A 27,831-nucleotide genomic window follows, 5' to 3' on the forward strand; every position below is an offset into this window, starting at 1 on the left:
TGTAACAAAGGTCCATTTAGCATTGGTGGCCATTAGTAGGGTCAGTGAATGGTTTCTCTAAAATTATGGTTCTCGCAGAATTCTAATCAAATTTGCAACACCGTCTTGGAGTCTCAATTCCTTTTGTAAAGCTAAGAAATTCTCCCGTGGGGGGGGGGGGGGGAAGAAAAAAAACATCATCAGATTAACTTCACACTGAAGACCACAACAGAGGGTTGCATGATAAATCGCATTTATCTCATTTCCACCATTTGATTTTTTTTAGTACTCAAACACAGGGCAAGTTTGCATGAATTTCCTATTGCTTTCTGACCCATTCAATATAAGGACAGGACATTAGCATTAATTTTCTACAAAACAGAAACACACTTCTCTACTTAAATATTCGAATTTATTCACATAAAATAGCTTTGTGAATACATTTTAAAGAGATTCTCAGTAGTTCTCAATAGATTTACAGGTACATTCAATAATAACCGTGCATTTACTTAGATTTTTTCACGGCGCGCTAAGAAAATACTACGAAAATATATGTTACGTGGACCAACGAACCAGAACTTGCGATGATTGAGGAAAGAAAGTTGAAAGGCCGAAATATTATTACAAAATCGTCGAAATATGAAGTATATGTATTACTTACTCTATATACTACCAAGTACCATTTGAGTTTCAAGAAAAGCTAAACGTTTGAAAAGTATTTAGAAAAGTTCAATCTGTTATCCTCGCAAACACGTAAAGAGCAACAGTAGAATTGTCCCTTTGTCCCTCCGATCCAAAATTATCTTTTCATTCAAGTTATCCCATCCTAATGCTCTGGATAATCTGAAATATTGCTGTGGAAGAAAAGAATAATCATTTAGTTTAAAAATAAGCGACAAGATGACATGTCTAACTCTCGGAAACCATTGTGCGATACGCTTTTGAAAGTCGATGACTACACGGACGAAGTTACACTACATTGAGAAGTTTACATTTCTAAGGTCAATTTACCTGATCCACAGACGACGAAAAGGAACAATCCAAGTAAAATAGGTCCAACAGGGTATTTTTCCTCTTGTGGCCTCTGAAATAGACGAAAAGACCGATATTCAAACGCTACTATTAAAGCCAAGTTTTCGTTTCATGTTTCGAATGAGTTTCGTTTTTCATGGCGTATGAGGTTTTTCATCACGAGTTTAAAATCCTACTAACCAATGATTTAGGAACATTTCCTCTCGTTGTAACGTTCTGGCTGTGTTTTTCGTTGGCGACACGCATTCTCTGCTTGGCTGGCATCTTTGGAAGACTTTTTGATCGCCGTAAAACTGCTTCAAGATCAGATACAACCAAACCACAACAAAGCTAACTTGTAGAGGAAGACGTAAGCGAAGTTCACAGCATGTGACGTAAGACTTTTCCATTACGGTTTTTGATTGGCGCTCACTCCTCACGTGACCTAACAGATGAATAAATACAGCTTTCTTTCTCCGAGAACGGGTTTTCAGTGAATTTAAACAATTTTGTCTGCGGCTTCCGTTGTTTGGTTATAAAAATAAAGTTTCGACCTTTTAGGGGGAGGAAGAGGAATTATTCCTTTCGTTTGAGCGATTTCTGAGGAAGTAGAATAGAGAAATGTCCCAAAACACGTTGGCGTATCTGATTGGCTAGTTGCGACTTTGCATGGTACCTGCAGGGGATGGGTGGGAATCATGGGTAACACATTGCGTCTCGCGCGCTTTTCAAAAAAAAAAAAAACTATCAAATATCTCGCAACAAATTTCGGTGTTGCAAGTTGAAAAAAATGGTTGCAAAAAGTAGAACTCGGGTTCTACTTTGTGCAACATGTTGCTGCAACTTGCAACACCAAAATTTGTTGCGAGACAAGTTTGAGCGCGCGGTAGTAATACGGGCAACAACTCGTTCAACTTGCAATGCAACAATCTTGCGAGACAAGTTGAACAAAAATGTTGCCTGTATTACCGGGCCTTTATAAATATATGATCGTCGCAGTTATGAAATGTAATTTACCAGTTGCAATTTTTAGCCGGAAAAATCTCTGGCTTCAACGGCATTTGAACCCATAACAGCTCATAACCACCGCGTTTGAAGACCTCTTTGAAGCCACATATTGGGAGCAACTTCATCACAACATTGTCAAAGAAAACTACATTACACACACCAGTCTTGGATCTTGTTTTCGTCGAATCGAAACGTTAGGCAAGGAAGAAATGCGTGGGAAAGGGGCAGAGGGCCATGGTATATTGCAATTCCTGACAGGCTTGATATTTAGGGACCATTCATTATTTATGCCAGGGGGTGGGTTGGCAAGATTCATTATAGACAAAACCAAAACATGTCGACCCCCTTCCAAACAAAAGAAAAACATAATGACCCCCCACCCCCAAACAGGAACTAGCCTACTAACAACCAGTGTTTATTTTGTAACAAAATAGCCTGCATAGCATGCTCGCATCCAAAAACAAACTTGTGACGAAAACACTAGTGAAGGGGAAAGTGACAGTGAGGAGGACATCATTCTTATGCACCACAGTAGCTCAGTGTCCTCGGAGAGTGAAAACAATACGGAGGAAACTCCCCTGGTGCCAGTTATATTCCGCCAAGCATGATCTGGACACAACATTGCACATTTTTTACGAAATCAAGGCTGTTTTTTGTATTGACATCACAGGCGGCCCAAGCGCACTATGTGAATTATTCATAAAGTATAAGCGAACGTGACCCTTACCTTTGAGCGGTGTTGTGTTACAAAGATGCGATTTATAAGGGTTTGTATGGGAACTCAACGATTTTGTTTCAAAAGGAATAATATGTAATGTTCTGCTAATAAAATCGACTAACCTTATTGCCTTGTTGTATTCTTTGTTGTTCGCCCGCTTCTCAGGCCATTTTGAAGCGTTTTCGGTGAGTTAGCGCTGGCTGGTGGTGTTCCACCACAGGCGGCCCAAGCGCACTATGTGAATTTTTCATAAAGTATAAGCGAACGTGACCCTTACCTTTGAGCGGTGTTGTGTTACAAAGATGCGATTTATAAGGGTTTGTATGGGAACTCAACGATTTTGTTTCAAAAGGAATAATATGTAATGTTTTGCTAATAAAATCGACTAACCTTATTGCCTTGTTGTATTCTTTGTTGTTTGTCTGCTTCTCAGGCCATTTTGAAGCGTTTTCGGTGAGTTAGCGCTGGCTGGTGGTGTTCCACTATAATATTCTTGGTTTTCATGTTACGTCATAAAATTCTGAAATCAAAATTGACTAGGCCTGCTAAATTTTCGTTGTCATTAGGCGAAAGATAAACTAAAAATATATATTTTTGCAAATTTCCAGATCGATAGTGTCATTCGTTTTTAAAACAGAGCATTTTGAATATTTGAGTTCTCCGTCGTATGTGACATCAAGCTGAGTGCCGTGACAAAGCTGTTTTGTTTGAAAAAAGGCCTTTCCTTTCCATTTTGTGCAGATTGAACATTTCAGATATAATAAGTGGTGTTTATGTGAAAGTGTACTAGCTCTTAAGCCAAGGATGGCCGCTGTTGTAAACAGAATTGAGTTCCAGATGGTTTCTCTGACATCACGGCGGCCATTACTGTGTCCCTCGGCAGGACACAGTTATGGCGGCTCCATACTAAGCTTTATAAATTTGCGTGGAAAGGTTCGGAAAATAACTCGCGAACGGTACACCGCACAGACCCGAAACTTGGAGGAATTGTTTATCTATTTATCATCTATAATATTTGAAATTCATAGCTTCTGTAGTTGAATGGTTTCGAATTTATTTTTTGATTGCGTGACAGTGAAAACCAGCAATAGTGGAACACCACCAGCCAGCGCTAACTCACCGAAAACGCTTCAAAATGGCCTGAGAAGCGGGCGAACAACAAAGAATACAACAAGGCAATAAGGTTAGTCGATTTTATTAGCAGAACATTACATATTATTCCTTTTGAAACAAAATCGTTGAGTTCCCATACAAACCCTTATAAATTGCATCTTTGTAACACAACACCGCTCGAAGGTAAGGGTCACGTTCGCTTATACTTTATGAATAATTCACATAGTGCGCTTGGGCTGCCTGTGGTTCCACTATAAACTTCGTTTATAGTGGAACACCACCAGCCAGCGCTAACTCACCGAAAACGCTTCAAAATGGCCTGAGAAGCGGGCGAACAACAAAGAATACAACAAGGCAATAAGGTTTAGTCGATTTTATTAGCAGAACATTACATATTATTCCTTTTGAAACAAAATCGTTGAGTTCCCATACAAACCCTTATAAATCGCATCTTTGTAACACAACACCGCTCAAAGGTAAGGGTCACGTTCGCTTATTCACATAGTGCGCTTGGGCCGCCTGTGTTGACATTAATACTGTAATACACACGATCATAATTGAATAGAAGTGTTAATAAGAAAACAGAACGCCCACCTCTTTGTCTGCAACATTTGAAGGTGACCCCCCCTCAGAGCATCCTGGATTTTTCATGACCACCCCCCCCCCTCAATTCTTGCCAGCCCACCCCTTGGCATAAATAATGAATGCTCCTGACACTCCGTGTGTTGAGAAGGGGCATAAATTCTAGCAAAAGTACAAATCTGTTATCTGTCATGGCAGGTAGGCAAAGCTATAAGAAATAGGAATTGTGAATTAAGTGCATATAAATGATTGAATGCTCTTCAGTGTAGTTATTTTCATCAAGTTAATGCAAGAGTCGACAAGAGAATTACGTGAAATAATGAAATTCTCTCCGTGGGTTCCTTGAGCTTGGCTTATGTTTGGATCATTTTCAAATCACAATTGCGTCAAAATCGTCCAGTGACTGTATATATCGTTGTGAGGGTCCTGAAGGGGTAAAATGAGAACTGGGCTTTGGTTAAATTTTCACTGGGATAATGGGATTTGGGTCACTGGGACTGGAAATCACGTGTAAACAGGCGCTCGTCGGATAAACTCAAACAGATGATTCCGTAGACTGCAAAACTGTTTCGAACTGTTGGCCGAGCGGCGATTCCTTGAAGTTTATGAAACTGAAATAGATTAAACAGAATCTTTGCACTCTTTCTTAGACGAAAACTCTGTAAATGAAAGGACACCCTTCCCAAGGGTTGCCTCCCTCGGGGAGAAGAAACTTTAACGTCCCAGCTTATTAGAATTTCTTTGAATCTCGCAAAATCGTCGTTCTCTGAAGAAGACCGCAGAAGGCGGTCGAAAATTTAGAGACAATTTTTACTTTTTAGCTCTGATTTTTCTTTTCTGAATTTCTAACTATGAACACCGAGATCGCTCCAACAGTTTTAGACGGAGCTATACTTCACGAAGCTAATAATTTTAACACACTTAGTCTGACTCACTAGCTTGTTTTGACAACTTTTTGACATTTCTCTGCTGGCTTTTCGAACTTCCCAACCTTTCAAACTGTCAACGCCCACTCACATGCACGATTTGTCAGAACGCGGCAACCATTTGGCTACGATGACTTTTCCCCCACGCAGAGAAAAGGTACAAAAAAATTCAAAACAGAAATTACCTTTGATATATTTAATAATTCAAATTTCCCTTCTTAGTTCAGTTTTTCTTTTCAAAGTTATTGCAGGAGAGTTATGTCAAGTTCGGTGGATACGAGTTGTGTGAAATTCTCTGAACGGTGCCATTCGCCAAGCCTGCGTGGAGACATTTCTTATTTTCCTTCCTTTTCGCGTTTCGCTGAAATTTTCCTTCCTATTACTACACTAAACAACAGCCTGTGTCTTTGAGCGAGTTCGTTGGGCGAAATAGGATCTGCGCCGGAGGAAGGAAGAGAGACTACCTTATAATTATACGCTATATGGGTATGTGCCGCTTGATGGGGTCCCGTTTTTGACCTTCCGGGTGTGTGATGGGGTTTCAATTTTGACCGTTTAGTCTGCTCAAGAGTGGAGTCGCTGAATGGCAAAAAAAATTATGTCAGATTTTCTTACCCGATATTCATGAGATGCATGAAGAACCATCCAATAAACCGTTACCCGGCACATAATAGCAAAAATATCTACAAGCGCCACCCTCGACTAAACGCCACACCCCTGAACAAAAACGCGGCGCTTATTTGAAGCACTTCTCGGGCAGTTCTACTTGGTGAGGTTCACACAACGATACAGCTCTTGATTCCGATCGGGAACGAGATAGTGACCCTGACACTGGTTCATTTGCTAGTTTTGTAAAAAAGTTATGTTTTATCCAAAAGAGTTTCCTAATGAGCCTTTTTAGCGCTGCATCAATAAGACGGAAAATTTCGTAAGCGCAGCGGCGATTTTCCAAGTAAGTTTTTTGGAAAAGCAATATTTTGCGGCATAAACAGTTTTGGCTCTTTTGTTGTTTTTTTTTTTTTTTTTTCTTTTTTTTTTGACAAAGTTTTAATGTCGCAAATGTCACCAATGATGAGAAATTGATAAGTTAAACCTTGAACTTCCTACCTTTATTAATTATCTATATAATTATCTGATCTTGTTACTTTACACTTTTAAAAGTTATTAATATTTTTGAACATGTATCTAGCTAATATTAATCCACCTGGGAGTTTAGTAAGATATCATTTTTTTTTAAAAAAACATATAAATTGTTTCTTTGATTTTACGGAGCTTATTCACTTACCAATACCAACAGGTAATAATTTAATTTATGACCACCAATACATGTTTGATAATTTATGACCACCAATACATGTTTGATAATTTATGACCACCAATACATGTTTGATAAAAACGAAAAATTGATAAGTTTTCTGGTTAGCTCATGGCCAGTACATTTGCATTGGCTATAAGAACTCACAAAACACAATAAGCTCTATAGATTTCAGTGCTTTCTTCATTACATTTTAAATCAAAAGCTGTGTTTGCTGGAATAAATAGCACAGTTCCTCGCCTCACAGGAATATTTTTAGCCGTGTTTTCCACCACACCAGAACCAGATATCACCACAGCTATGCTTGGTCCATTTAATGCTTGAAACTTATACACCGGACAGCTTGCGGGAATCTAAAATAGAAAACCAAAGAACTTAATTTGCGATTGCTGAAAGGAAAAGATAATGTTTGTAGATGCTGTAAATGTGGGGTTGTTCATGATTTGAGTTGGGTTGGGTGGGGGGCCCAGGAGGACGGGCCCAAGGGGGAAGTGAATGAGGGGGCCCTTAGCATTACTTTTTATTAGCAAAAAATGATTTGTATACAAAAGACAAAACCTAAAAACTATCTAGAGAAAATTCATTATAAAATTGTAATGAAACTTACTCAATGCAAAGTCTAAATCCAAGAACAAAATATTGTCATTTGTGTTAATAGTGCAGTTGGTACCCTTATGCATCAAAACTGGCCCTGCCCCTCACCCACCAAAAAAGCCAAGGAAACAGTGGCCATGTTTTTTGACCTTCAAAACTTAAAAAGGGGGCAAGGGAGTACACAACACAACCAAGCAGGGAGGTTTAATACATGCTTTATAGTGGACAGGCTATAAGGTAGACAATAATTTCCTTACACTGCTGTTGACTTACCTGAATTCTAGCGACAGCAAAGTCTGGTACAGGGGGATCATAAATTGTGACATAAGGATCACTTGGGTCCTGGCGACAAGGAAAAATGTTGTCCTCTTTAGCGCCACACTTGTAATCCAACATTTCACAGAGAGTATCCACATCTTTAAACTTTGGTGTCAGTCCAGCTCGGACAACATTGTCACTACAAGCCATACATTCCATGCAATCTGCAGACAGACCATATGAAATAAAGGCCAAAAGATAAAAAAACCAATAAAACTAGAAAGATATGAGTAAAAAAATCAAAAATACTAATAGTAGTGAGAAGATTTTTCTTCTGGGAATTCATCAACAGATAAGATTCTTTGTTGTCAACAAACTTGTTGACAAATGTAAAACTCTAAAACAACAATTGATTACATGGCTCAGTAAAAAATAGCATTGTGTAGTGCCATAAATTATCCATACCTCCCCCACGGAAGGGATTTTTCCTAAGTATCCCCGGCCCACCCCTCTGGAAATTCCAAATAAGCTTCATACATTCCCTTAAAGTTTTTGGCCTTTGGACTCCTCCCACCACAGGGAATTTCTACTCCCTTCTATGGGGGAGTATGGGCATTTTCTGGAACCACACATTATAAAATATGGATAACAATAATTTTTTGGTAGCCTTGGTCTAAGTGTTGATGTTATAAAATGATGTCATGGTTAGTAATTGTTAAATAGTACAGAGCATTAACTAACAAATTAAAACAAGATTACAATAAGATTTATTACCTCCAGCCAGGTACGCATGGGGCAGATTTGGCCCAAGAAACATTGCTTCACCAGGTTGCAGGACAATATGATTCAGAAAAAAAATACAAAAACAACCAACGTCTCCTGGGAACTGGCTGTTTAATCTCAAGACTAACTCTCCACATTGATCAGAGATGTCGTGACCTGAGGATTTCTTCTCTCTGAGTCTCTCCAAGAGTTTATTAAGTTGTTGAGAGACAGCATCTGGGCTGCTTGTCATGAGTGCAGTGAAAGCTTTCTTTAAGGCTAGAGAATCTGCCAAGAAAAATGAATTAGGAAATGATTATAGAACCACCTACCGGTAAATGCTTCATTTGGCAGAGCTGCTGGTGCATGTGCCCTGTCAACAACGCTGTGAAACCAATAGCAAGGAGCAGATATTGATTCTGTTATTTATTTTTGTTATTTTTTATGTGTGTATATTTATTATATTGTTTGTTTACATTTTTGTTTATTAATTAATTAATCAAAAATTATATCTTTTTTCATCTTCTTTCTTTTTTTCTTTATGATGTAATTGTGTGTAAATCTCCTACTTATTTTAACTCTTGCCCTGCCTCAATTAGTTTTGAAGTGGTAGAAGGGGCAAGCACTTTTGTAAATTGTATTATTTTAAAAAAATAAAAAATAAAAGATGAGTTGAGTTACACTTGTAAGCATTAACAGAGGAAAGAAGCCCTTGTCAAAATTATGGAAGTTAAGATTCTCATTCAAGAACACAACATGATTGTGAAACTCTCATATGACCTTTTGATTCTAACACACTATCCCAGTAACTAGCACTCATGTACTCCACTCACCTGCTAAGAATAACTGGACCACTGTGGCTCCTTATAAAATCCCAAGTTTGTATTTATTTATTTGTGGTTCCCAATAAAATATAAAATCAAGCAACAACAAACCTGAGCCACTTGTCAGAGCATTAGCAGCTTCCTCTCCAATAACTGCAGCCAGTTCTGGTACAGTCTTAACATTTTTCTGGATTTCAGTCAGTGGACGAAAACCACACAGGCCTTCAAATGGGGTCAAAGCTGTTTTAAATGAAAAGACAATAATTATATATTACAATATTAGCATGTTTATTTAAGTACATTTTAGCATAAATCTTGATTTGATAAAGTTTTGTGGGGGTGTGGGGGGGGGGGGCCCTCATTGTAATCCTTACCGATAGCCATCTCTGGTTTGTGGTTAGGGTCTTTGTACACTTCAGGTCTCTCTTTGTGCAGCAAAGTAGCATGAGATTTGTTTGGATGTGCTTGTATTGATAATGCCTTATCAACTGACAACACTTTAAACAAAAATGGCAGTTTGCCATCGAATGTCTCTTTTACTGTTCCTCCTAAAACATCTACATTTGCATCAATCCATTCAGACAAAAGCATCTCCTTTTCATCAGCTAGCACTTTTGATGGTCCATTTGGATGCGTTCCCATCCAGAACTGTTGGAAAAAGTCAGAGAAATTAACCATGCATGCCAAACAAAACAAACAAGAGGACTAATTACTTAACTAGTGATAGATAATTAAAAAGGACAAAGAAATAAATGTTATTGTTGCTGTTGTTTACAATACCTCAGAATACGGTTTGTCCTCTTCAAGCTTAAATGATGGACTGTGCTGAGCGAGCTGAGCCACTGTGCTATTTAAGCCAATCTTGCCCCAGGCATAACACTGAACAGCACATTTTAATTCAACCACTCCTACCAAGATAAAGGAACCATGGTTGAGCAGTTTAATAATAATAATTTATTTATTTATTAATAATACACCAGGCTAGCACAAAGCCTTGTATAATAATTATTATATTATGTATTGTTTAAACGATGCTAAAACAAAACATATGTGTATGTGTTGTGGTTTTAAATTATCTTTGGTTTAAATTTTTTCAAACCAGTTTGATTTTTATTTCCCTCTCTCTGAATTAGAATATGATAATGAATACAAGACAATATAAAATAAAAATTAAACTGGTTTGAAAAGTTTTAAACCAAAGATAAATTTAAATTGCAACATATGTACATGGAAAACTAAAGTTAATTGACTTAAGTCAATCAAGGGCAGGCCCGTAGGAATGAATTTTGTAGTGAGAGGGCCCAAAGGTTAGCACTGAGGGTGGTTTATTAAGATGGGCCGGAGGCCCATCCCTTGTAGGGGGATCTGGGGTATCCTCCCCTGGAAAATTTTGAAAATTTAGACACGCTCTAGATAGTGCAATTTGGTGCATTTTGGAACATTTTCAGAGACGCACTTTGATGTAACTTTCAAGCCATTTTGACACCATTTTTTGAATATTTGTTGTTGTCTGAAATACATAAGGCTTATAACAATCACACAATTTGACCCCAATGCATTTGCATACCTTTGTGTAAGGTCCTATGAAGGAAATTTAACAGACAGTTGAGCTTAAAATACCCTTAAAATGCCTTTACAATTCACATTTTCGCCTTGGATGCTTATTAACTCTAAATTAAATATACTGTTCCTGACTGTTACGAGCTGATTAGACCCATTCTACTTAAATTTTTCCCAAAAGTGGGGGGAGGGCACGAGCCCCCTGGCCTCCCTACTTCTACGGGCCTGAAGGGGCACTCTCGAGTACTTGGAAAAGTTTGGGTGGGAGTGCTTGCTGGGCTCCAGGAACCCTTACCCCATCTCAGACTGTACAGTTGAATTGTATAACCCATCTTGGACCAGAAGTGAAAAGGCCCATGAAAAGGATGTTTTTATTTTTTAAATTTTTCCACAATACATCTGCCATTTATTTTTGAACAGTTCAAAACAACCTGATTTAGATAAAGAAAAATATAACATAAATTTGACATAATTCTTCACCATTCAGAAACCCCATCTCATACTAAATTGTCAAAATTGGAACCCCATGGCAGACCTGAAAGGTCAAAAACAGGACCCCATCCAGTGGCACATATATTTATATAAGGTAGTACCCCCCAGGGTGGCACTACATTCAAGTGGAATACAGCAAATTATTAGCGAGGCTGTACCGTTGTTATGGAAATCACTATATAATACTTTATAAATCTTTATATGTGAAAGCCTCGTGAACTTCAAATTTAAGTAAAGTTCCACAACAACCAAAGGTTCTCTGACTATGATAGCCGTATTACTTAGTTAAAAGAAACAATTATCACACACTGGGGCTTTTTCGTTACACAATCGTCAATGCGATGAGCTTTTGCATTGATACACTCAGGGACCGGATACACTACGTGACAGCGCCGACCGGCCGTTGTACTCTGCGATTTTCAATCTTTCGACAAAAAGCTTTTATGAAAATACGGAAGAAATATTAAATTGTACTCTACAAAAACACTTACCTCCACTGGAGCCAACTGGTGCAGCCATTTCGAAGGTATGGTACAAATATCAATAATTATCTCTTGTCAAGTGTCAAGTATACGTGGAAAGTACGATTCTTGTCAGGCGTTCTATGTTTGCCAAGATAAGAGGAGGCCTGGACGTCTATTATCAAAACGTACGCTGTAGGGTATAGAGGGGCAAACTAGGATATTCGTCGAAGAATGAGATTAAAAACATTCATGTGCAATTTTTTTTATTTCATCTTGAAAAGACAGGTCTGGCTGATTTATATTCGCTTTAACTAGAGTTAGAAGGTTTAATTTGATCTTGTTTATAGGTAGTGTAAAGTCTACCCTACCCTAGCTAGTAAATTATGGTTTATGCAGTAAACTTACTCGGTCACCCTGGGGGAGAAAGAGAGAAGACAGTCTAAGACAGTGCTAAGAGCATGAGGTAGCTCAAGAGGGCAAACAGCGAAGGATAGCGTGAAAAAACAACGAAATATTCCCGCTTAGGATAAAGGTAGAGTTGAAGAACCCTACTTTCCTGTATTTTTGAGATGTTGTAAGCTATTTGAATCAGATTTTCTTCAGCCTTTACACACCCGAGCCGCGAAACTGTTGAGCATCTTCTGTCAATTTACTATCCACCAGAATTCAGAGTTAGTTTTTTTATAAACTGTGTATAGCTAGCCAGATGGCAAAAAATGATTTTTAGAATATCATTGCCTATTAATAGGCTGTGCAGTGTGTCTCAAAGGGAGGGCTCAGCTTGAGGCTAAGTAGGGATTTCAATCTGTTCAAGACTCTTTTTAAAAGGTGCTTTAACTTAAAGAATAAATTTAGGCTGCAGAAGGGGCCAAATGGTGATTCAATGTTGACTATTAATTTTGAAGCGCTTCCTTTTCTCTCACTTCAGTATTTGACAGATTTAGCGTTCCACAAAAACGATGGATAGACAACCCTTTGGTAATAACAATCCAGCTGGGATAAACCTTTTGCAATTGCCTGTAATTGGAAATGCACTGGGGAATCCGCAACAGTTTCTGAATAATTTGCGTGGATTAGGAATACCACAAGCACAAGGACAACAAAATATGAATCGCGTACCGTTTGGCCAAGACAACCGAGGAGAAAGAATGCGTTTCTCTGATAATTATTATGACAGAGAACAAATGGCATCCAATGACCGTGGACAGAGGACACTCCGAGAACCCCGCGACAGTCATGACCTAGACAGAGGAGATTATCACCCTGACGATCGTGGTAGGATTCGTGGGCTCATGGATAAAGAAATTCCATTAGGCTTTTCATTCACAGAGATGGAGTCTTCAAGGCACAATGAAAGATATGGGAAAGAGGATTTTGACAGAGGAAGGAACTCACAATCAGCGTCCTTTAGATCACAGTCTGAGAGTGACTGTGTTGATAGTTCGTTTGGCAAGGGCAAAGGTTTGGAACTAAGTCTAAGTGAGAGCAAGTATGGTCGGAGAAACAATACAGGTATTCCTTGGAATGCACAACTACGTCCAAACTGCTACCTTGTACCTCCACTAGATGAAACGCATGTATTGCCGTTGAGTGAAAAACAACCTGGTTGCCGCACAATTTTTGTAGGTTCCCTTCCGGCGCTGACTGATGAATTCATTGTGAGGGAGATTTTCAATGTTTGTGGACCCATTGAGAACATCAGTTTCAAAAATGCTAGAAAAAATTCCCAAGTTAGATACTGCCAAGTGACATTCTACAAGCATGATTCTGTTGAGGGGGCAGTCAAATTTAATGGACATGTACTGGTAATTGGGGACGGAAGTGACAGAAAAACCAAAATCAGTCGCATTCGTGTTAATTACGACCAAGAAACAAAGGATAATAATAAGAAGGCAACTAAAGTGATAAATACACAAAAGCCATCTCAGAAGGAAGAAGAAAAGGAACTGAGAATATATGATCGTAAGACTGCATTCCAACTCCTGGATCTGCTTCGCCACGATTCATCTGTAGTTGAGTCCTTGGAGGTGATGGCTCATTGGTTTGAAAAGGGTGAATGTAATCGCTCCACAGTAAATGTGTTTCACACAATTCTCAGCACCATCCACGGTTTTGTCAAACGATTGATCGGCAAACGAAAGGAGCATGATCGACAAGTGGAGAAGCAGAAGAAGGAGGCAGTTGACAAAGCCAATGAAATCAAACAACAATGTAAGTAACATTGTGCCATTATGATTAAGTGTCATTGTCAGTAAGAACCGGGCAAGCTCCACGGATCGAGGTTGGCCGATTCCCTTCAAACTTTCAGCGTTTTTTCTCTATCGGATAAGATTACGATCGGTGCTATTCTTAGTAAAATAAAATAAATTCCTTGGGATTTTGACCATCCCCTAGTTTTTGGAGCAAATTAAGCAAGATACGGTGGCAAATTTATGTCAACTTCCACGGCTCATGGATCATTTTTACGACTGTTACGTATTTTCCGGCATATAAACAACTCATTTCTGTAATATAAACGATTTTGGATAAAAAGCTTTACTTTGGCTCGACTTCAAATATTAGCAGTTTTTGGTTATCAGATGCAAGGAAATTTTTTGCAATTTTTAAAGCCAATTTTCTCCAAAGTACAGCAGTCTCTTTTGAAACCAAACATATCTTTTATGAGTCCGTCCATAAGTCTAAATAAATCTGCAAACTCTCATTTGGCAAGTCAAAATCCCGTCGCATGAACTTCCTCACGAATTGACCTAATTAGCATAATTTGATCTAATTTGCATAATTGTTGATTTCCCAGAAAATTGTCATGCTTTTTTGTTTCATGTTTAAGGTGTTTATTATATTCTTTTTAAGTATTAATAAGCACGATTGACTACTTTCTGAGAATAGTAGGTATACAGGGTTGGAAATTAGCGCTCGCCCGCTCGCCCAGGCGAGTGTGAAAACTGTCGGGCGAGTACAATTCACGGATCACTCGCCCGGTTTGGCGAGTACGATTGTCATATCCAGAATACATTATTCAAAATAAGCGAAACTTTTACTTCCCACTTTAAAATAATCTACACTGTCCACAAGCCGTAGCTTACCAACATTTTGAAATCTCAAACAAAGCTGTGTTCGCTTTCGTAAACAGACAAAAAATGGCTTCCGTTTGGGGCATGTTACATGACAGACGTACTTGTACAAAGTAATACCTCTGGTCAAAAATTCACTGACTCATCCACCGAGCCGCGAAACTCGAGCAAAACGCAGCAAGATGGCCATTTCTCGCACCTTTTCCTGTACAATTTCGATTGCAAACAACAAGAATTTGGAAATACGTATCAAATAAAACTGCGTTTCAACTTTTGAAGTAAGTGTGCTCGTTTTTTTATTGTGGAGTAAGGTCTATATTTGGCAATTTTTCATTGAAGAAATAGATTGCAGTCTGTTTTGCGATCGACCACCAAAGTGGCACAGTGAGTATCAAAACGTGATTAAAAATTGAAGTTGTATATTTTATTATTCGTAGGGGGAGGGGGCCTAAATTTTTCTTTTTGAATGGAAGAAGACTGGGCGAGTGAAAATTGATCTGGGCGAGTGCAATTTGAAGGTCACTCGCCCGGATGGCGAGTGCTCCGAAATTTTAGTTTCCAACCCTGGGTATACTTAAAAGAATTTTCCCACTTACAAGGTACATGTAAAAGTCTATCCTACAGGCTTCCTAAGAATAATTGACCAGACTTGCACTATGCCTATTTTTTTTTTGGGAAAACTTTACTTATGAGCTGTTCAGATGCAAACGATAATACACATCATCGTATTTTGTTTTTTATGAAACTGATTGGATTTTCAGGTGTAAAAAAAGTCCGCACGTTCGGACGATTCAGTGTCTGATCATATGCTATATTGAGTATACGACTGAACTGAAGTGGCACTTATAACTAACATCGTGTGTTGTATTTAAACTACAATAAAGCAACAAGATTGACAGAACTAGTTAATCTTCATAACCAAACATCATGCCAAAAAGGTGGCCAGTTTAGTTACGCGTTGCATGCAAGAAGCTTGTTACTAAACTTAAACCAGAATTTAATACATGTTTCAATATTGTTTCAATTTTTTTTTGTTTGACAACGTGACAGCATATAGAGATTGTGTCAACAAAGCTGATTAATGCACAATTTTGTTGTTGAAATCTCCCAGCTATTTCGTATTTACTTTTGTTCTGTCGGGGACGAAAAATGAAATAGTTTTTATCCTTGATCGCGTCTATACAGTGACATTTCTTACAGCATGTAGAACTATAGTCTAAATACTAAGATTTTCACCTAACTAGTAAGATAAGTTCAGGGCTGAGTCCTAATGATTAATTTGGGTACGAACATCGATAGGGAATAATAGAATAAGAATGACGAATTTTTACTATGGAATAATAGAATAGGATACCAGCAAGGTATAACATAATTTTAATAGAGCTGTGATAATGGAGATGCTAGAGCTGGTTAATGAACACTCAATTATTCCTCTTCACCTTTGCGTTTCTAACCTAAATGGAAGTAGATGTCTTTGGTAACTACATCTACACAAACGGCATGAATAATAAAACTTCGCAAATCCAATTTTGATATCTAAACAACAAAAGAGAACACTGACGATTCTACGTATCTGGCGGTTTGTTGGCATGTAATGTCGAACACGGGCTTAACTAGCCAATGGGTATCCTCGCGATTTTACATGTATTAAAAATGCCTGTTCAATTCAGCTTATATCGTAGGTTCCTTGGAAGAGTGTCCTCTAACACGCCCACCCCCACCCCAACCCAGATCTCCTTTCGACATCCTTTGTGCCAAAATTATTAGTTATTAGCTATAAGCTTTTTGTTAAGTTACTTTTGAAAGCATGTACAAATTTCGGAAACTGCTTCAATGGCCTTGATGAAAGTCTTTTCTTGATAACATCATTAGACGTAGCTGCTTGCAGATTTCTTTCAGGACAACTAGTTTGAGATTGCCAATTTTGTTGGTTTTAGCAAGGTCGCAAATAAACAAGAAACAAAAATTGATGGCTTTGCTTGCCCATGTCATCCATCACCAAACTTTTGAGGGTGTCCGAGGCCATCTCTGACGCCGCGGTGAATGTCTTCCTTAGTGATTTCCTCAGGTTCAATACCCCTATGGCGCTGCACATTCGGATGGTGTAAGAACATGCTGCTACTCTGTTGCGCAGTCCTGCTCTCTCCAGGCTTAAAGGTGAGCTGACCATCCTCGTTTCTAAGCATCTTCGTCTCTGTCGTTACATGCACAGGATCGGCCTTGTTTCCAGTTCTTGCACGCTCATCGAATTTTTTAATCATCATCATCTTCTTCTTCTTCGCATTTCATCAACATCTTTACCATTATCGTACCACGTTTTAATGTGGTTTACGTTTGCAGGTAAACCCCATGTAGTATAATTTAGCCTCCAAAATAATAAAAAGGAGGCAAGGGGGAGAAAAATCCGAGCGGTTTCCGAAACGCTTTTCCTTCCAGACCTCACGCCGGCTATACAGGTAACTTTTTTTTTTCCAGACCTCCTATTAGTAGAACGTGTTTTAAATTCAATCATAGGGTAGAATGCAGGGACATCATATTATTAATTATTTAAAATCAGCGAAGCGGCAAATTTGAATGAAAGCGCCCAAAGAATACGACAAGTAAGTGCCTTAAACGGCCCAGTCGAGAATCTTATTCATTTGCCATTGAGACTCTCTTTAATATATATATAATAAAATTTCGACCTCTGAACCCACAGCAGGGTACATTATCCCCCCTACCTCCCTGTCACGCTCACCCTCCCATCAACAAGGTAATAAGTTTCCCCAACAATTGGCTCCCTCCCAACGTGGATATTCGAATAAATATAGAAGTAACCAGCAACAAATTATATAGGTTCCAACTATGCATGTATGTTTACGCCTACCCAGTTCCTTATATTCGGAGCACATATTAATTTATACTTACCAGAGCCAATGGGAACAGTGGTGAATTTGATCTATTTTTCCGAGTATTGGTTGCTTATGCGGCGTGGCATCTTTATGCTTTTCCACGGTCCTTGATGGGTTTGATACGAGCATGTATTACTCTTTCTGCGTACCCAGTTTGCAGTCAACTATGTCTAGGATAAATTATCATGGGCATTTATGTGTCATTTGTAATAACAATGTGCCCAGCTCGATTCAGGATCAGATCAACCTTGCTAATGAGCCCTAAGCTGACACTCAGGCTTATAAGATGTGAGTCAGATAGATAGCTAGTTAATTATGATGGATGGATGGATAGATGGACGGCCGGACGGACAGACGGACGCTCCTTATTTAAAGATTAGTCACCAGTACAATCTGCGATTGTGTGCCCTCTAAACTACAATTTATTTTAACGTGTTGTTCCTAATTAGCTTTCCCTCTTCACTTAAAAAATATAATTCGGGATTATTACATTCTTGGTTACAGAAAACGCCACAGCATACTGGTCACTACAGGAGCGGCGGAAATAATTATACGTTCCATGTTAAAAAAAGCAAACGAACAAACAATCGAAAAAGCTCTATGTAAGCATGCCCACTAAACTGAAAAAAGAATTTTTATAAACACTTGAAGAGAACATAGACGCCTTCAACATGTAATAACGCAAGCGTGACAATTTTTCAGGGGGACATGAATTTCAATGACAAATCAAGTTTGGTAAAATTTCTAGGAAGTTTGTAGGAAAGAATTTTTGCTTTGTAAGTGGGAAAATTCTTTTAAATATACCTACTATGCTCAGAAAGTAGTCTATCTTGCTTATTAATACTAAAAAAGAAATTAATAAACACCTTCAACATGAAACAAAAAACGTGACAATTTTCTGGGAAATCAACAATTATGCAAATTAGATCAAATTATGCTAATTAGGTCAATTCGTGAGGAAGTTCACGCGACGGGATTTTGACTTGCCAAATGAGAGTTTGCAGATTTATTTAGACTTATGGACGGACTCATAAAAGATATGTTTGGTTTCAAAAGAGACTTCCGCACTTTGGAGAAAATTGGCTTTAAAAATTGCAAAAAATTTCCTTGCATCTGATAACCAAAAACTGCTAATATTTGAAGTCGAGCCAAAGTAAAGCTTTTTATCTAAAATAGAAATGAGTTGTTTATATGTCGGACAATACATAACAGTTGTAAAAATGATCAAGGGTTATTCGACGGTAGTAAAATAAGCCGTGGAAGTTGACATAAATTTGCCACCGTATCTTGCTTAATTTGCTCTAAAAACAAGGGGATGGTCAAAATCCGAAGGAATTTATTTTATTTTACCAAGAATAGCACCGATCGTAATCTTATCCAATAGAGAAAAAAACGCTGAAAGTTTGAAGGGAATCGGCCAACCTCGACCCGTGAAGCTTGCCCGGTTCTTACTGACAATGACACTTAATACTTAAGGTCACGGGGGACACCTTAGGCTCATCATTATGCATTTATTTAAAGCGTATGCACGATTCAAGTACAACGACTGGCATCGAGAACTTTACGAGATATTTATGACTGGACAAAAATATGGGCGCGTGCGCGTGATTTGTTAAAAATCCGTGTTTCTTTGATATTTTAACCAATTTAAAACAACACTTAGCGATATACGTTCATATAGATTGTAGGAAGTCTTTGAGCTTATTTTCATTTAAATTTGAATATTTCTGCAACTCAGAGTAATCACAAAAATATTCGGCATAAACAATCGTGTCCTTTTTAAAAATGCAATTGTTATCACCATAAAAGCGTGGAATATAATTACCATAATTACATCTCTCCTTGGCAAAATGATCGTATTTAGGTCGGGACACCTTCGGAAATCTCAAAGTTTGGACTTTTCCGACAATTTTGTGGCAGAGAATACAGCACGGATACAGAACTTCATGACTTGCCACTGCAGATAGGTAAACTATGAATACTGTAGTTTGTCATAACAGAAGCAGAATTTTAAAAGAGCGCTTTTAGAAAGAGGTAGAAGATATTAAATTCAAATTTGCACACTTAAACCGCCATAACTTGCTGGCAAACTTTAAATTAAAAAAATCCGCTTCTGTTATGACACTCTAGAGGTATTGACTGATTAGTTTTTGACAAGATCACAGTGTGCTGTCTTCTACTCGTTCCGCAAACTCTGCCACAAAATCATGTTTTTCCCAATTTGGCGCTCACAAGGCTATAACATCGCCGTTAAATGCAATCTACCAAATAAAAGATGACATTCACAATCTTTCATCATTTATTTATGTCTCTGTAAAATTTGAGTTTAATCGCACCCATAACAGCTGAGAAATAAGCATTTTAAAAGATGCAGGTCAAGCAAAATTTCCCTTCATGAATTTATTCATGCTTTAGCTATCCCCCACGACCTTAAACTTATTGCCAATACTGGTACATGAGCTTGGGAAAGGTGCCTATGAGAGTGGGTGGTGGTTCCAAGGCCAAAAACAAGCTTCGAGCAGGGTATGCAGCCCGGCCTGACCAATCGATGAAATCGATAATCGATACCAATCGATAATAATCGATGCCAATTAATCGATTGATATTGGAAATTGATGACCAATCGATGACAGAAAATTTTGTGACTTTTAATTTCATCGATTTTCATCGACTGTCATCGATTTTCATCGACTATCATTGATTATCATCGATTACCATCGATTTTCATCGATCGTTTTTTATTTGGTTTGATTCAGTATGAGTGTTATTACATCAACTCAGTGGCTCTTAAAAGCGATCAATACCTCGTGATATACTGTTATGTCTGTTATGCATCAAAAACAACGTTATTAAGGAATGGGGCAAGGTTTACACTAGCGTTTAGCAAAAAACAGATGCCAGGCCTATACAGACTCCTACTTCCTTTAATTGAATTTGGTCGTCCAATTTATTTTGACGCTTCAAAGGTGTTAAGAAAGGGCACTATGCTCTGTCAGTTGTATTATAAGGAGGCGAGTTTAGGTTAAGTAGAGTCGAAAGACTGCCGCTCAGCAGATTTGCTATTGCGGTTAGTCTTGGCTCATTCATATTCGCAAGATGTGTTTTAAGATCTAAAAATGTTCCCTATGGAAGGACACAGGTCTTATTTTCCGTGAATATGTTGATTATATACTTGCATTCTATATTTGCAAGGCCGGGCCCGGCTGTTTATAGTGTTGCAAGGCGTGTTGCTTTTCATCACGGATGACATATTTATTTCTGTTCAGTTTAGTCAGAGTTGGTTATTATTAGTAACTTTAAACCTGTTCCCACGCCTTCCCCATTTTCTCTTAGCCACAAACTCCTCACCAACTTAAACGGTGAAGTCGCAGGCATGGTAGCCTTTGACCACGCACTTAATAACAGGTGTAACGTCCGTTGCTTTATCCCCGGCTTTATCCGCTTCTTCAGACATCGTGCGCTCAGCTCTCAGCGTCAGCTCATGATTAGTCGTTTTAGGATTGCGAAAATCTATTTCCGGATATCCTGGAGAATTGTCCTGGTGATGCCCAAGTACACCGTTCGCAAGATATCGATAACAATCGATGGCAATCGATGAAAATTGATAGTAATCGATGACAATCTATTGGTCATCGATTGGCCGATGCCAATCGATATCAATTAACTAACCATCATCGATTTAATAATATCGATTGATTGATTGATTTCCGATCATTGATTTTCATCGATTGGTCAGGCCGGGATGCAGGTATCCATGGCAACTCTGAGAGTGGCAACCACCCACCAGACACTGTCACACTGACCAAGTCAGTGGAGATACTTACCAACCCTCTACTTAACCGATCCATTAATGAGGGAGGGAGGGTGAGGGAAAAAACAGCAACACCAACGCATGTTTTAGTGCTAGAAACAAACTGCACAACCACACACAGCTGGAACGCACAATGCGTATGGATTGGAAACTCCATAAGTCATATCACTGCGCATGGTCCACTGATCACCGCTGACCAACATTGGCTCGACTTTCACTTGGCTTACACTAAATTACATTTAAATTACCTTTAAGTTACATTTAGGCACATTTAACCCATATTTTTCAAATTTCCAAACAAGTCATCAAGGCATTTATTTTATTGTCAACTGATTACTTTAATTTGCAGCTTAATTGCATTAATGCCCCTTATCTTAAACTCCAAATCAAAACATAAACATTGACAGGGAACATTTTTATGTAGGTGAAGCTGTGTGGAAAGTATTTGAGGCAGCCACCAAACAGAAGTCTTGGGACCATTTTACCAAGGGGCAGAGAAAAACCATTTCCCAGTGGCATGCTTTGATCAAAAATGTGAGTACCATTTATTCCATACTTGGTAATAAGATGATGTTTGTAAGGCTATAGAAAGTACATAGATTTAAAAATAGAAATTTTTTTGGTTTTTTTTTATTGGCCCAGGTTGTATTATGGAATTTGATTTATTTAGACACTCCAGAACAGTGTTATGTTTCACTTTAAAGTACAGTCTAACCCTGCTTTTTACAAACTCTCGCTCAATATGGACACCTATGACCTTGTTATCATGGACAGTGTAGTTGCTGGGGTAAAAATCGTACATTTCCTCTTAACTCAAATCTAACTCACCTAATATGGATACTCAGGGTTTTCATTAAGAATTGCAATAGCAGGAAAATAGTGTTAAGTAACCGGAGAATGACTTTTAAAGGTTCTGCATCTTAATAAAAAAAATAGGTAGAGGCCTTTGAAATTTAGCCGGAGAATTCTACGTAGTAGAAGGAGAATTCTCTGATCTCCGATGCCGAATGAACACCCTGGATACTCCTTACTTCCTTTTGTGAAGCAATCAGTACAGGTCTCAGAAGCCTACCTTGTTGCCAGAAGAGACAAAAAGTCATGGAGATCAATCAAATCCACCTGCAATTAAATCAAAAGCCCTCTTGTCCCCTGCCCCCCTTCCCTCCCCCATTGGAAGCAAATGAAAATAAAATGGTCAACATTTCTGAAATTTACATAACGTACTTTAAAAAGTGTTGCCACCCGAAACATGAGACATTCCATCTTCAGTTGCATTCGTGTTAACAGTGCTTTGCGCTGTGTTAATTTTTAGTTTGTTACTGTCATTGATATGATCTGCTTATCGGCACACTGTCAATATGGTCAGTTTCTGTAGTCCTATCCATGTCCAAGTTAACAGGGGATTTACTGTATGTAGTGGCGGATGTAGGCCCCCACTTTATTTTTATGCCAATAGAGGCCCGTAGGGCCGAAAAATATTTTCAAGAGTGCCCCCCCCCTAATCCAGGGTCTGGATGATCAGGCCCCCCACTTATCTGAAGGTCTGGATCTGCCACTGGTATGCGGCAAAATTTCAGTCTGTCGGTTTTGTGCTTAGTGGTTTCTCCTACTGGTCATTAGATTTTAACATTCATCAGTCCTTCACCTTTTCATAAGGTTTGTCCATTCATCTTCACCTGGCATTCAACCAAAATTCTGGTCACCCAACTGTAATAAAAAGAAAATGAGATTGTTATTTTTATGTATTACTTCTGTATTTGATGCAAACTTGACATCAATAAAAAAAAACCTATAAGTTGTAAAGACTGGCTACTGGTTGAAGGGTTCTTGCTAGGATTTGAAAAGAAAGTATTTTAGAATCATGCAAAACGTGAAACAGATCACCACTATTGGTTTCATCCACTGTTGTAAGTATTGGTTGTGGTTTGTGGCAGGGTTGTCATACAAACCACCTTGTTCTGCCCTCAGTAGACCCTTCCCCCAAACCTTCCCCCCAAGTGGAAAGACTGGTGATGAAGCTTCAGGCAAACAGGATAAATCCCAAGGTAGGTGGTTCACGGCAGTTCTCACTGATGTCATTATATGCCATTTCCCAGGAAATCAAATCAGCCCAAGAGGCTGAGATCCAAAATCGTGAGGAGGTAGGTATGGACTTGGATGATGATGTGCCAAACCTTGGCGGGCTTATTGAGCAGCCAGCACTCCAAGTGGCAGCAGAACATCAACATGAGCAAGATCAAAGTCAGTCTCCTCCAAAGGCCAAGAAACCACGGCGTGATGCTTCAGGTAACAGTATAGCGCTGTCACGCACTAGGCAATGATTTGCTTATGAATTCATTCAAGGATATAAGCCATGTGAATGGTGTTAGATAAGAGTGGGTCGTTCCTTTTTGTTAACCCAGGTAAGATTTTCTGTAGCCGGTATGCAGACACCTATTCTAATCTCCTTCTTGTATGAAGAGAGAGAGCAGATTAACATACACAGTCTAGATTTTTCTCTTATAGACAAGCGTTCCACTGTTAGCTTGTAGCACCTTAGTCACTTCCATTCTACAGTGTTGCAACAGACTTTACCTTCGTGACCATGGACCACACTTGACCCGAGGTTTCCAGCTTTGTTTCTTACATGCCTACCTCTCCAACAAAAAGCTCATGGCCTTTAGGCTGTGCCTAATGTTGGTATTAGCAAGGGTGATGAATGCTTCAGACACACTGCCATTAGTACATGATACTAAGCCCTTGATCATTTTGTAGTCCAGATGTTACCTCTCCAACTATTAAAGCCGCAGAATGTAGAAGTAAAAGGAGGTAATAGTAAAACCCATAACTTCATCCTACTGAATGTGTGACCTAATAAGACTGTGCCCACTATAAATACTTTCAGTTACTTCACAATGGTTAATTTGTGTTGGCCTTGGTGTGTCAGGCAATTTGTCTTTGCTCTCCTTTTGATTGTCCTTAGTGCTCCTTCATCGATTATTCCAGACCACTTGCTTGGTCCTTACAATAATAAATTCAGTGTGTCAATGCCACCTGCACCAAAATTTGCTTTCCCTTTTACACCTAAGAATTGTGTTGCACCTGTTTTACACTTCCCTGTTATTCAATTGCCCTCAGAAATTGTCTGCCTCACGAGCAAGGCTCTCTCACTATAGCCCCTCGTCACAAAATAATAACCACAAGTCAATTGTTATTCAGTATTCGTGGAAGCTTATGGTCTACAGTACTGATGAGTATCCTTCACCATTCAAGTGTCAAGAGCCAAATCTTTGATGTGTTTCCTTTATGGGATTTGAAAATCATGACGTGGCCATTTTCAATGCCATTGATGCATCTTCTATTTGAAATTGTATACATGTACAAAGTATTATTTACAGGGAAAAGAAGCAAGTTATGAAAAGTCAGGGTACCTACCTATACCTATATCTCTCCATGCCATAAGGTACATAAGGCTTTGACATTCTCTCTCCACCCACTACGATTTGCTGCAAGGGCTCTGACATTCGCCCATGACTGCCACCCAGCTGTTTGTCTTTCATCTTCAACCAAAAGTCAGGGTACACCCTTAAAAATAGAATCTACATCTATGTTTATTTTTAAGTTGTTTATTTCATTTGTTTTGTAGAACCCGATGCAGCCTCAACTGATGCTCTCAAGTTAGAAAATGAGAAACTGCGCACACAAGTTGAAAGCTTGAAGGGAATTGCTGAGCAAAACAGCAACCTAGTGTGGTCCATGCAAAGCTACCAGTACCAAGCTGATCTGACCAGGCAACAGTATAGTGACAGGCTGAAAGAGAAAGATCACGAGGTACAGTGCTTTATTTCAGTCATGTCCTTAAAACAATACTCTTATGGTTATGGGCGCGCAGTGTCGTTATCGCGCTCGACTCCAAGTCAAACGGCCAGGGTTCGAGCCCTGGCTGGGGTGCTACATTATGTTCTTGGGAAAGACACTACTCTCGCAGTGCCTCTCTCCACCCAGGTGTATAAATGGGTACCGGTGAAATTACTGCTGGGGGGTTACCCTGCGATGGACTAGCATCCCATCCAAGGGGGAGTAGCAATACTCCTAGTCACTTAATGCTATGGAAACCGGGATAAGGTCCGGCTGTATGGACCACTTGGCTCGGACACAGACTTTACCTTCTTACAGATTCCCAGAGGGAAATATGGTGGTCAAATGGTTAGTGCACTGATAAGACTTCAGATTCAGAGTGTTGGGCTGAAGCCTGGTCATTGTCCTAGTGTTTTGTTGAGATGTGGTGACAGGTTTGCAATGGACCAGTGCAGCAGCAATACTCTTAGTTGCTTCTTTGTTACATCTTGTTACAGAAATTGGAGAAAAACGCCAAGAATTTGGAACGCTTTACTTATCTAGAGATTGATCTTTGCCTTTTACAGTAAACTCTCGCCTTGGGACACCTCGCTATTACAGACACCCCGTTATTACGGACAGGAGTTGCAGTCCCGGCGAATAAGAATTACTGAAAATAACTCGCGTTACTACAGACTTCCTTTATTACGGACACTAAATGGTGCACCCTACGATGTCTGTTATAAAGGGAGTTGACTGTATTGATTGCTATGCACTTGTGAGGATTTGGCTGTACATCAAAAAACATCCCCTAGATGCTGATCTTCTTGGTTGATCATGTCTTTTATCACTCTTGGGACTCAAATGGAATTAGAAACAGATGAAGTGTTTTCCTTGTGATAAAAATGATATTCACATATTTTTTTCTCGCAGATTCTACGTCTGCAGAAAGCTTTACAGCACATAAAGCAGAACGTAAAAGACAAAAAGCTACTCAGTGATCTAGAGGTAAGGAAAGAAAACAGTGCGGTACATACAGATAATTCCTTCGATTCTTAAACCTTAAAATTACCACCTATTTCCGTGTATAGTTCCTCTTTATAACTTCTTAAGTGTAATGGATGGGCCCGCCGAGGACGCCTTTGCAAACCTTTGTTGTTATTCTTGATAAAGGGCACAAAGGCCACTCTTATAGCAAGGAACTGAGCTGTTCTTTTTAACTTGCAGAGGGCAACATCTGACCAACCAACTGATCTGCAAATTGTGGTGGAGTTGGGTAATAATGATCAAACGACAACAAATGAAGTAGCAATGAGACACGAAGATAGCAAGGGAAATGATGGAGAAGAGATTAAAGAGGAAATAATGGAAGATGACTTTGAGAGAAAAGTTGAACAGATTACAGGACACGACAACGAAGTTGAAGAGGAAAAGACTGGCGAAGAACACGGTGGAAACGAAGCAGGCAGTGGAGTGTATTCTGAACCAGGAGACGTAAGCAATAAAGGAGAAAGTTCCCAACCAAGTCAAACTAAACAGCAGGGGAATGTTGAAGAGGGTGATTTCCAGTGTGAAGATGTTCCTATTCAGGGGGAAAACAAGGAATTGGCAGAAATATCGACTGAAGAGAGCAAAGCACTTGGTGCAGAAGAAGAGAAACTAACAAAAGAAGGAAACGCAAAATTGGCAGAAGAAGAAGAAGAGGGGAAGCCAGCAGAGAAAGGAGAGAAGCCAATGGAAGAAGAAGATAAGACAGAGGATGGAGAGAAGCCAGTAAATGAAGACAGGGCAGTGGAAGGAGAGAAGCCCACACAGGAATTGGAGATCCCAACAGAACAGGAAGAGAAGCCAGGAGAAGAAGAGGAGAACCCAGCAGAGGAAGCGGAAGACGAGGAGGAAGGATGTGGCCGTTTTGTACAGATAGATGACGAACAGTTTGAAGTGATTGACGACATGGATGAAGACAGTGAGGATGATTATAAAGAAGTTGCCGCTCAGAAGCCTTTGAATGAAAGTGTCGAGCAAATGAATGAGCAGCTTCCAGGCAAAGATGATTATAAAGAAGAAGCCGCTCTCAGTACTTTGAATGAAAATGTTGAGCAAATGAATCAGCAGCTACCAGGCAAAGATGATTATAAAAAAGTAGCCGCTCATGATCCCTTGAATGGAAGTGTTGATCAAGCGAGCGAGCAGCTTCCAAGCGAAGATGATTATAAAGAAGTGGCTGCTCACGATCCTTTGAATGAAAGTGTTGAGCAAGTGAGCGAGCAGCTTCCCGCTTATTGGTCATTTTACCAGCAGGATTACAGTGCCCAGTATCAAACATGGCCCTCATCTGGAATGACCGGTTATGGATCCATGGAATTTGGACCCAACCTGGTGCGCCTCTCTGGCGAGGAGCTTGTGCTGGTTGGCATAATTTGTTCGTACCTTCAGCTGTGTCCTTCTGGTGCCACGAGTGGGGAGATACGAGATTACTTGTCAAGGCAGTTCAGTGAGCGCAGGAAAGATGTAGTCGAGAAATTGCTGTTCAGTTTGCCTGTTTTGTTCAGAACAGGGGAATCAAGTGGGAACACAAAATGGAAGTTTTGCGGATTTGAGATGTTTCAGTCGAAGAGTGAGCAATAAGACTGTCC

At 39.3% G+C, this 27,831-nt stretch overlaps 3 protein-coding genes across 3 annotated transcripts; 1 reads left to right on the top strand and 2 right to left on the bottom strand.

The window, feature by feature from the left end:
• Nucleotides 1-369: 369 nt before the first annotated feature.
• LOC144662770 (stress-associated endoplasmic reticulum protein 2-like) lies at nucleotides 370-1,369 on the bottom strand. The gene is made up of 3 exons (XM_078523670.1): nucleotides 1,192-1,369; nucleotides 991-1,063; nucleotides 370-833 (listed from the first exon to the last, which is right to left on the bottom strand). The coding sequence occupies exons 1-3, from the start codon at nucleotides 1,273-1,275 to the stop codon at nucleotides 796-798; spliced, it is 195 nt and encodes a 64-aa protein (XP_078379796.1). The 5' UTR covers nucleotides 1,276-1,369; the 3' UTR covers nucleotides 370-795.
• A 5,336-nt stretch (nucleotides 1,370-6,705) lies between these two features.
• On the bottom strand, nucleotides 6,706-11,735 carry LOC144662205 (mannose-6-phosphate isomerase-like). The gene is made up of 7 exons (XM_078522964.1): nucleotides 11,634-11,735; nucleotides 9,871-9,998; nucleotides 9,465-9,738; nucleotides 9,202-9,330; nucleotides 8,279-8,554; nucleotides 7,520-7,728; nucleotides 6,706-7,005 (listed from the first exon to the last, which is right to left on the bottom strand). The coding sequence occupies exons 1-7, from the start codon at nucleotides 11,659-11,661 to the stop codon at nucleotides 6,796-6,798; spliced, it is 1,254 nt and encodes a 417-aa protein (XP_078379090.1). The 5' UTR covers nucleotides 11,662-11,735; the 3' UTR covers nucleotides 6,706-6,795.
• Nucleotides 11,736-12,032: 297 nt separating this feature from the next.
• On the top strand, nucleotides 12,033-27,829 carry LOC144662026 (uncharacterized). Its single transcript, XM_078522758.1, has 7 exons — nucleotides 12,033-12,138; nucleotides 12,535-13,817; nucleotides 21,804-21,913; nucleotides 23,476-23,665; nucleotides 25,005-25,189; nucleotides 26,129-26,203; nucleotides 26,423-27,829. The coding sequence occupies exons 2-7, from the start codon at nucleotides 12,566-12,568 to the stop codon at nucleotides 27,821-27,823; spliced, it is 3,213 nt and encodes a 1,070-aa protein (XP_078378884.1). The 5' UTR covers nucleotides 12,033-12,138; nucleotides 12,535-12,565; the 3' UTR covers nucleotides 27,824-27,829.
• Nucleotides 27,830-27,831: the final 2 nt, after the last annotated feature.

The sequence above is a fragment of the Oculina patagonica genome, chromosome 8, assembly GCF_052425735.1.
Source record: "Oculina patagonica isolate OP01 chromosome 8, crgOcupat, whole genome shotgun sequence".
In the NCBI taxonomy this organism is placed as follows: Eukaryota; Metazoa; Cnidaria; class Anthozoa; order Scleractinia; family Oculinidae; genus Oculina; species Oculina patagonica.